Source organism: Octopus bimaculoides, chromosome 2, assembly GCF_001194135.2.
Source record: "Octopus bimaculoides isolate UCB-OBI-ISO-001 chromosome 2, ASM119413v2, whole genome shotgun sequence".
NCBI classification, from domain to species: Eukaryota; Metazoa; Mollusca; class Cephalopoda; order Octopoda; family Octopodidae; genus Octopus; species Octopus bimaculoides.
Genome location: NC_068982.1, coordinates 63,187,611 through 63,198,253, shown reverse-complemented (window position 1 = coordinate 63,198,253; position 10,643 = coordinate 63,187,611). Strand labels below are relative to the sequence as shown.

Below are 10,643 nucleotides of genomic sequence, written 5' to 3'. Positions count from 1 at the left end.
ATTATTGTTATTATTATTACTCAGGTCACTGCCTGGAATCGAACTCGGAATCTTGGGGTTAGTAGCCCGCGCTCTTAACCACTTCCAGGCAGTGACCTGAGTAATGATGATAATAATAATAATAATAATAATAATAATAATAATAATAATAATAATAATAATAACATCGAAAAAATACCTTAAGAATGAGAACCCAGGTTCGAAATTTTCTCCAAGTCACCTGAGGAAGGCTGGAGGGTATATCAGCCGAAACGTTGTTTTAACAACAAACAAGATGAGGACAAATATCTGTCAATTGTAAATAATGTAAATAATGTATCTATCTATCTCTCATTAACTGCACACATACACACACACACACACATACACACACACACATACACACACACGCACATTACTTTTCGTTATCTTCCACATGTTACTTCTGCTTGCCCGCTACTCTTTAGTTTGCTAAAACATTCACACGCAAATATACACCTCTCTTACATCTTTCTTCCTCGCACAGTTCGTTTTTCTTTCAAAGAAGACCATTTTTATTCCACTTGACATTTTCATTGTTTTCTGCACCACATCCCTTATTTATGGATTTTCACCTCTCTACCCAAATTATTTTACCTCCTTCATGTAATATACCAGTGTCTTAGACACCTCATAGCACTATCTGTACACTCTACATAATCTTTGAACATTTTATTGTTCTGCTATATTTTTATGATGTTGTCTTTTCTCATCAAAGATTTCAAGCCTTGCTTTCCTCATTTTTGAAATTTTCACTCATAGAAAAATATTTTTCCACTCTTACATAATTTTTTATATACTTACACACACATGAATCACACCTTACACCTTTCTCTTGTCATACCATCTGTTCCATAAATATCTTTATCCACACACGAACACATACGTTCAGACATTCTCACTTTTTCATAAACGCACCTTCATACTATCTATCCAACAATTTCATACATACACCAACACCCTCTCACCACTAACAAACACCCCTCTATCCCCACATTTGCATACGTTTATACACATACACCACTTTAACACAGCTACCAGTCTCCGTTTTTCCCGTTTCCAGACATGGATGCATTCTCATACTTATAGCTAAGCAGCCATCCCTTCTTTCCTCCTTAACTTCCTCTACAGAACAACATTTGTAGCTGGTTTCTCACCTTCACTTTCCGGGAATATGTAATATTCAGAGGAAAGAGATGGCGAAAGGAGAAAAATTTTCTTATTTGACAGCTGTGTCAAATTAGATCAACAGTGCTATTTTATGTAAAGAAATATTTTATTGTGAGAATTGTTTTTTGTTTTTGTTTTTGTTTTTTTAATTGAAGAAATGTCAATATTAAGTGTAAAAGCATGCGTCAGATGTGATGCGCAGTTGGATATAATGTCTTATTATTAAGTGTAAAAATTGTCCTGTTCCCATCAGCGTGAGGTGAAACAAGTGTGTGCGTGAGAGAATATCTAGCTTAGTTACAGATATGCGATGTATCTATTGAAACTGAGACAGGTGTATGTCGAATGTGTTCTTTTTAAACTTCTCACATTAATTCTAATATCAAATGAGGAATTGTGGATCAAGTTAATATTGTAACCAAATATATTAACTGGAAATTTTCTATTCTGTTATAAAAATTATACTCAGTCAGACACTTTCAACCAATCTCACCCTCTTTTCTACTACAGAACAATTGCCCCTACCTAGCTCATATTTTATTATATATGTCTACTTATAAATTAAAATTTAATAGAGTTACTTCTCGCGCTTTTTTCCAAGTACATCGTAGAAATTCCCCGGTAATCACTTCTGGGCCTGTTCACGTTTGAATTGAACCCAAGTCCCTGCTCCTTACTGCTTGCACGAACTTCAGTGTGCTAACGCATTCATAACGCCTGGTGCGTCCCTTCTAGCTGGCCCCCGTCTTCGTCAGCTGCTCACGTCATGTCTTACAGATTTCACAGTGTTAACAGGGCATTGATAATCAATCCTGATGTTAGTATTTTCATACCCAAGCGCAGATCATCATGATGCAGATAACGCTTTTCCAATTTTCACGTGACTTCTAATCTTCCATATCAGCTAAGTATATCAGCCATATCAACTAAAACTTTAAGCCTTATCTCACACGTAACACCGTTAACTGTTCACCAATAAATCAAGCTATTCCTGCAAAAAGGAGCCAAAAATTGTCAAATTTAACCCGAACATCCTGTAACCATCACGTTCTCTTTTGGGCTGCAACTTTGTGTTATGAACTAAAGAAAATCAGTTTAACTTGGTGTCCAACTCGTACGTCTCTTTCTAATTTCTTATTTGAACGTTGCCTGAAATTTGCACGTGGTGCAAATCTTTCTGTAATAACCGAGTGAATTATCTTTTCATAAATACAAAACATATAACACACATGCACGTAAAATATATATGCGTGTGTGTGTATGTGTGTGTGAGAGAGAGAGAGAGAAAGAGTGAGAAAGAGAGAGAGCAAGAGTGAGAAAGAGAGAGAGAGAAAGAGTGAGAGAGAGAGATCAGTGTATTTATTAGCATGGATGTATGTTTGTGTATTTTGGTATTTAAAAACATAAAACAGACTGCGAAACAGCTGGAATGTGATTGTCATTATATTTACTGGAAGTAAATTTTTCTCACTCCAATGCCATCTAGTTATTTATGTCTTGTGTTAAATTGTGATTGTCCATTATAGCTCTTTAATTCTGTGCTTGCTGAATAGTTTCCATCAGTGAATCAGTATATTATAGTTCTCTATGTTTGCTTATATAGTCAAATCATCAGAAGTGATTTGCACTCATTTCGCCTCAGTTGTCCTTTATTTGTAGTTCGTAACAAAATATTCTGGTATGATTATGATTATTATTCATAAACGTTTGATTCCATTTCTGTCTCTTCTAGTGGAATGCCCTTTTCAAAGAATCTTTCGAAAAGATTCATTTTCCATAACATTAACAACAATATAGTTACATTTATGTGTGAAGTAATTGGTGTTAAATCGATAACAAGATGGAAAAAGTAGTATTTGATTATTACATTAACAATTATTTATGTTGGTATCATAGAAATGCATTCTAAGTAAAAGAAATCTGTCGCTCAGCTTTCAAAGCTCAAAAGACAAAATTTTGTTTTCATTGGGTTCAATAATACCATCTGAACATTGAGTCATCTTTGAATAGCGGACCAAACACGTTTCTCTGTTTAACACAACCACTTAAACTTGGATGTGTTTATTTTGTTTAGGTCTCTTGGAAAAGCCATAAATATGACACATCTCTACTTGTTACCCAATAACACACCTTTTTCTCATTCTTTCTTTGTTTAGCTTTTTGAGAAAATCATGCAGACTGACCTAGGTACACGGAACAGTTGTGAGATGAAAATGTCTATAAAATAAAGACTAAAATAATAATACCAGTTCATACTATTTGAAAAACTTTAAAGCTTTATAACTATATGATGAATCAGCTTACATTTAAGATATGAGTAAATTTCATTATAAATGAAATACCAGCGAAGAAGAGGGAACAATTATGTTCATCATCAACAGCAGCAGAATCACCACCAGCAACAACACAACCATCACTAGTATAACCATTAACAACACCGCTAAAAGCGTTGTCATAGTCGTAATCATCATCATTATCGTCATCATCATCATCATCATCATAATTATTATCATTTATCTAACACAAGATTATCATCATCTTTAGTCCTCGTTAATATTTCTGAAGCGTTTAAAACCTTTAAATTCTAACTAGCATTATCATTTCAGTAACCTTAATTATTTTACATCTTTAACTCCACAAATTAACGTAGTTTTGTGAGTCTAGATCATGTCAAGTGCTTATTATGTTGTGTGCATTTTATTGTTCACATTTAAATGTATTGTTCGTTCTAATCTAGATTGTTCACTTCTATATTCTTCTTGAAAAGGTTAATTTCCAATATTGTGATAAACTGCCATATTGAAATGTTTTTATTGGTTTTCTCATTGCCCTTGCTTTTATTGCAGTGTATTGTGGGCATGTACTTTTACGCAGCTCTTTGTCGCCACGGTTAACGCAAAATAAAAGGAAGTAAAGATTAATTGCTAATATTTTTATTGCTGCTATATATGTTTGTGGTATCCTGCATACAATGAGCAGCTTCTCGGCTCTTAATCAAGAGCAGTTTTTTGTTTTGTTTTCTTGTATGTATGTATATGAGGTATATGAAGTAATTGAAAGTTAATGTACCTATCTGTGTAGCAAATATTTCTCCATTTTCTCGGGAGCTTAATATGCAGAATATATTATGATTTAGGGTAACCAATATAGATTACGTTAGCTTTCTTTGTGTATTGTGGATACCAGTAATTATCCGTCATTATTTAAAAATATCTCAGACTCATGATATTGAAGAGAAAAATATAAAAATGACATTTGTAATCGACTTAGTCGCCATATCGCGGGTTTTGCAGAATTGTTTATTTCTATGGTTACTGCCTATTATCCACGAGGATTTCACTTTCCAGATATGTGTTCATTAGTATTCGAAATCGATTAGAACACCATAAGACGTGTTCATGTTCAATACTTTCCACGATTCATTGAAATTTCATTTTTAATAGAATTGATCTGAACTTTTTAACTATTACAATATTTGAGAAGAATCTCGAGGACTTAACTAACGCTATGAGTAGTCTGAATGGAAAGTTGAACTCAATTTACAATCAAGTACTGGAGGAGTTGATATATTCGACAATATTTGCACTTATGACCTATTATTTCGAGTAGAACATTTTTGAACATATCTAGAATTACCAACTATAAAAAGAAATACTTCGATTTCGCATTTGTCTTTATGCACATAACTGGATTGATTAATTTGAATTAATCCCGTGAATATGTAATCAAATGATTTCAGTATACTTTAGATTGATTGCTTTAAAACTACTACTATGACAATTGTTCCGGGAATATTGATTCACTCAGAATTGCCGCATCCGAGCAATTTACAAGATGGTTTAGGCTGAACTTCTTGAGAATATGCAGTAAATAAATTTGAACTCAGAAGGTAATAACGGACGAAATGCCACTAGGCATTTTGCCCAGCATGCAAGCGATTCTGCATGCTCCCTACTTTAAAAAAATGTAGGTTCCAGGGAATAATATTGATAATATTGCTGTAAATTATGTAGAGAATTTCTGCTGATGTATGCTAATCAAACTGTTGTTAAAGATATTTTACTAGAGTTTGAGAAGGCGTTTGAACAGGTCTTACACATTTCTACGTCACAAAAAATGTAACTTTCGTTGTACGTGCAAAACTGAATTATTTTAAATGTATATGATAAAAAGACAAAGAACTCATGAAAATAACTTTAAATAATAATTTTTCTTTATCTTTCCAGTTGTGTACCAACATGGGGTAGCGAAATTCAGGGATCGCGGACATGTTAACCAAAGTCGTTGAGGTGGGAGATTTTCGATAAACACCCACCAGGAAAATTTCACGATGCCTTTTCCCTGTTTAAAACCTCGTCGGTCTTCCAAGGTCTTCCCCGCACCGAACGCCAATCTCGATGTAGATTTGGTGGAAGTTCGCAAAGGTCGGGTTTTGCGAATACAACATATCAATCCACGTATGCGCAATAAACAACTTCCGCAAGCAAAACAGATCAAGAATTCGTCACTTCCGCCTGTAGAACTTCGTGTGCCACGTGTCAATTTCTACGGCAACAAATGTATCGTTGCCGATCCTAATGCAAACCAAAACAACGTTCGGAATGGATTCAGCAAGATGTCTGCTTCCTCAAATGCTCCAGGGGCTCAACACAAAAGACATATCCCATATGATGGTATGTATTTACAAATTTGACTATTTTTTTACGTGTCTTTAATGACTCATGCAATTTTTACATATATAACTTAGAAGAATACTAACATGAGTGATAATGTATTCTTTTACTATCAATGCATCTAAGGATAATGCTTCTTGAACATAGAGACACGTAATGATTTTATAATTCCTCAGTTTTCTGATTAGCAGCAAAACATGAAGTACTCGATGTGTACTTACTCTTCATATCTTGGAAATGTTTGGGAAATCAGTAAAAGCTAAAAGGATGTTTGTACAAACTGTTTTTCTCTCTGGTCGACATATACAGGGGTTAGATAAACTAATGGACACTCAGTTTTTTATTCAATTATTTTTCCCTTCGCAATATCACAAATTCAGAACTTTTCTAGTCTGTATATATGCGTTCATGATATAGTCCACCGTTTTTTTTTTTTTTCGCTTTTTGCAGTTATTTAAATTTAGATAACTTAAAATGCATGACTCTTCTGTTTTCCAAAGAGAACAAATTGTTGGAACGTGAATGTCGAGCTTGAATATTATGCAGTAAATTCTCTGGATTCAGCAAAGAAAGAATACGGCAGAGGCTTTTAATGACCCTCAGATAAAAGAGCTTCTGAATGTTTCATGAATGTAATTGACAAACCCGATATTTGGCATGTAGTTTTTTTGTTTTTTTTGTTCAAGTTCTCAAAAACTTTTTTAACAGATATTATGCAGACATGTGTTCTAAATTAGTGGAAGACCTGCTTTCCAATTTTGGTTATTTTAACTGTAGCATGAGCATCAAGCTCTATTATCTCTATAATCAACCAGATTGCTATCCAGAAAAACATGATGATTTTAGTTAAAAGCGAGAAATGGATTCCAACCGGTGTATAAAGCAATGAAAGAGAAGTAGAAATACAAGGGAAAGCGCGGTGCACACTCGAGGAGATATTATGACAGGAAACTTCACTGCTAGAGTTCTGATAAACCTCACTCTAGAAAGATGTATGAACGAAGGTATACAAGAATATTGTATACCTTTTATACTAATTTTTTTTTTAGTTACAATCACAGTAGATCTTACTGCAATGCACTCAAATTCAGTAGATGGGATAAACTGGTTTAGTTATATGTGGTTGATTTATTTTTTTACCTTTAATTAATTATAGCCAACAGAGGAAAATGAATGACACTTTTGGAATCAGTGCTCCAAATGTATATGAAAATAAGTTTAACCCCTAAGGTACCAAAATGAAAGATACTTCTAATTTTCGTGCACCACTTAATACATTATATATAAAAGGACATGATGTATTTCCAAGATCTTTGGTTGAAAAATGTGCCTTTAATACATTTAAGAATAGACCTAACTTTCAACGCAGTCGAATTTTCTTTCATCATTGTCATTTATTTCTTGTTCAACACTCTATATGTGTCCTCTAATAATCTATTATCTGTTATCTTTTTAAAGAGTTTTAAAACTATATTCTAACGAAGAATACTAATTAAATAAAACACCTAGCAGCTAAATGTGAAAACTTTTAGTTTATACTTCGATAATTTGATTAAACACTATACTGAATATTCTTTTCTATGCTAGGCACAAGGTCCGCAATTTTGGGGTAGGGGTCCAGTCGATTAGATCAACCCCAGTACGCAACTGGTACTTAATTTATCGACCCAGAAAGGATGAAAGGCAAGGTCGGCCTCGGCGGAATTTGAACTTAGAACGTAACGACAGACGAAATACCGCAGAGCATTTCACTCGGCGTGCTAACGTTTCTGCCAACTCACTGCTTTATAGGAATCCTCAATTTGTTTACACGTGAGATCCCCTCTGATAAACTAGCGTTTAATTAGGTTTAGTTTCGAAACTATAATGGTTATATTTGTTTAATCAGTGACTAATTAAATAGAAAGAGAAAGATGTAAAAAAAAAAATTAAATTTTGTGTGAGGGAGAGAGAAAGAGTAAGAGAGAGAGAGTGAGTGAGATAAAGATAAAAGAGAGAGGAAACGATAGAAAAGAAATGTTATTCTTCATTGGAAATTATAAACAACTTGATTATTGCAATATATTATCAAATTAATCGTCCATCCTTAACTTCAATATTTTTTTTTCTTTAAGGCAAGGCGAGGTCGAATGTACTTTTCTCTGGATTATCCAAAGACCAAAAGAGAATGCTTTTCAAAATGGGTATACGTTCAGCCTCGGCCTTGAAGAATATCGTTCTGTTCTTTTTTCATGGCGTCGGTGGAAGTTCCGATATTTGGCAGACACAAATCAGTTATTTCTCCAGCCTCGGTTTCGAAATTGTGGCTCCTGATCTAATCGGTCATGGTATGAGTGAAATTCCATTAAAAAAGAGAGCTTACCATTTCCGAGAGATTTTGGCCGATGTCCTTGCAATTTTTGACAGATATTGCAAAAAGAAAAATTTAATCATCGGACATTCATATGGGTAAGTACAGACTGTTTCAAATATTTGGCGACAATATGTTGAAAGCATAAAAAAGCAATATGATAATTTTGGAAAGTTTTTAATGCTCATCGATACAAAACATTTTAAACAACATTCCAGAGCATCTAATAAGCTTTTTATTCTAATATATTAGATATGTATTTTTCACTCATAATGTAATGTTTTATACAAGGACTACTTAGTCTAATTTCGTTTAATTTTTCAGGAAGAAATACAGTAAAAATTGTTCTCTTTCTCAAGTAATATATTTTTAAATTTAATATTCTATTTTAAATTACTTAGAGGAAAAGAGACAGAGACCACGATCTTTAGGGAATTTACTATATTTGCGATATTACCGTTACATATTTTATATCTTTTAGAATGTATCAGAATAACATTGCCAAGCATTAGAAGATATAAAGGAAGCATTTCACATATCGTTATTTTGAGAATATTATATTTATATAACCACTTCAATATTCACAGCATTGCTGCACTCAAGAATTTATGTATGTGTACTTGTCTTAAATAATCGAACCATTTGGGTATAATATAAACATACAATGAATTATTGGACTACTGCCTGTCATCTGCAATTTACGGTGTCTTTTAGTGACTCGGACATTCAAGTTTCAAGAGTTGATAACAATTGTTTCATTAACAAGGAGTAGATAATTTAATTGACGTGTTATTTCACGTCTTAAGTACATTGCTCAAGAAACGCTAACTTCGATAGCTTATTATCCTACGCATTGGTGACATTAACCTTTCATCCGCTTAACATTTCTGAAACCGGAGATAAATGTGATCTGTGGATCATTGCGATTTGAAAACAGATTACCATAGCTAAGCTAATTATCATTATGTCAATCATGTATCACGGAAGGCCAGGAAAATAACGATAAATTATTACGTTACTCCTTATTTACACTCGTGCTTGACAGTTGTACCCTGAGAGAGAGAGGGAGAGAGGGGGAGAGAGAGAAGAGGGACAGAGAGAGAGAGAGAAGAGGGAGAGAGAAGAGAGAGAGAGAAGAGAGAGAGAAGAGAGAGAGAGAAGAGAGACAAAGAAAGAGAACTTGCGTTTTAACAAAGGGGAGTTAATATATTTAACAAGCAATATATTAATACATATTAATTTGTCTGCTTATAAACAAAAAAAGCATCAAGCAACTCTGATGAAAAAATAGAATTATAGCATCTGCGTGTGACGATTATTGTGTGAAACTAAGGTGTTCACAGAATGAATATTAAAAGTATTTATTTATCATCTTATATAACGCATGTTTACACCAAATTACAGATCATATCTAACTCTTTAATTTAATTTTAGAAAGAAATGATAATTCACTTTCTGATAGATATATAGTGGCCTAGTTATATTAAATGCATATATGTATAATTATATTATTACATATAATTACATAAAGAAATACATTCTCTACTGGCATAAATGAACATACACACATGCGCAGAAATACACGCTCACATATACGCATGCAAGCGTTAATATGCATATGCATATATGTGTGTATATGTATATATACATAAGTGTATGTGTGTATGGAAGTATATTATGTTTACATATATAAATTGCTAGAGTGAGATAGAAAGAGAGAAAATAGAAAGAATGGGGGAAAAGACAGACAGACAGGCAGACAGATTGAAGTACAAAACTAATAACTAAAATAACTTGAATTGCCAGATATATTTGCGCTCAAGAAATGAATATAGAAACGTCTGACAAGTTTCGAACTTCAGCATTTCATCAGAAAGCGGGAAAATGAGAATAAAGAACTACATGTTCAGGCGCATGCGTAAGTTTGTTGAGGAAGAATTTAAGCATGAATGTGTTGCAGAAATAGGAAGAGGAATAAGTAAAAAACGATATAAAACATGTAAGTTCGAGGTAAATTTGTAAGCAAAAAAACAGAATACTCGGTGTAAATCGATGACAATCTGTGTGATTTTCTAAAAGCAGGCAAGAATACAAGATTATAAGGTTAGAATACAATGTGTGAAATAAAAAAGAAAGGATTAACTGGACAATAACGAGATAGGATATAGGCAGCCGTGATTGCTCCGAATCAATAGCTATCGTTCTGCATAAGCCTCATAAGTCTAGGCTAGAAATTGTTTGCATAACTGTGCAGTGTTGGTCATGCCAATAACTAAACCGATTTGTAGCCAACTCACTCTCATCCCTTGGCTACTGAAAGCTCTATGGTTTAACCCCAGAGGAATAATATTCACAGTTATGTATAAAATGTACTTATCAACTATAGGCGCACCCGCTTTACACACACACACACACACACACACACACACACA

At 33.6% G+C, this 10,643-nt stretch overlaps 1 protein-coding gene across 4 annotated transcripts in view; it reads left to right on the top strand.

Annotated features, from left to right (window-relative positions):
• The window catches only part of LOC128251080 (probable serine/threonine-protein kinase DDB_G0282963), a 332,943-nt gene that overhangs the window by 280,650 nt on the left and 41,650 nt on the right, over window positions 1–10,643 (top strand). For all 4 annotated transcript variants that reach the window (XM_052977429.1, XM_052977434.1, XM_052977438.1 and 1 more), the window contains 2 exons: window positions 5,415–5,861; window positions 7,976–8,309. In XM_052977429.1, the coding sequence (XP_052833389.1) occupies window positions 5,519–5,861; window positions 7,976–8,309 (677 nt within the window). In that variant the 5' untranslated portion in view covers window positions 5,415–5,518. The remainder of the gene's footprint in view (window positions 1–5,414; window positions 5,862–7,975; window positions 8,310–10,643) is intronic.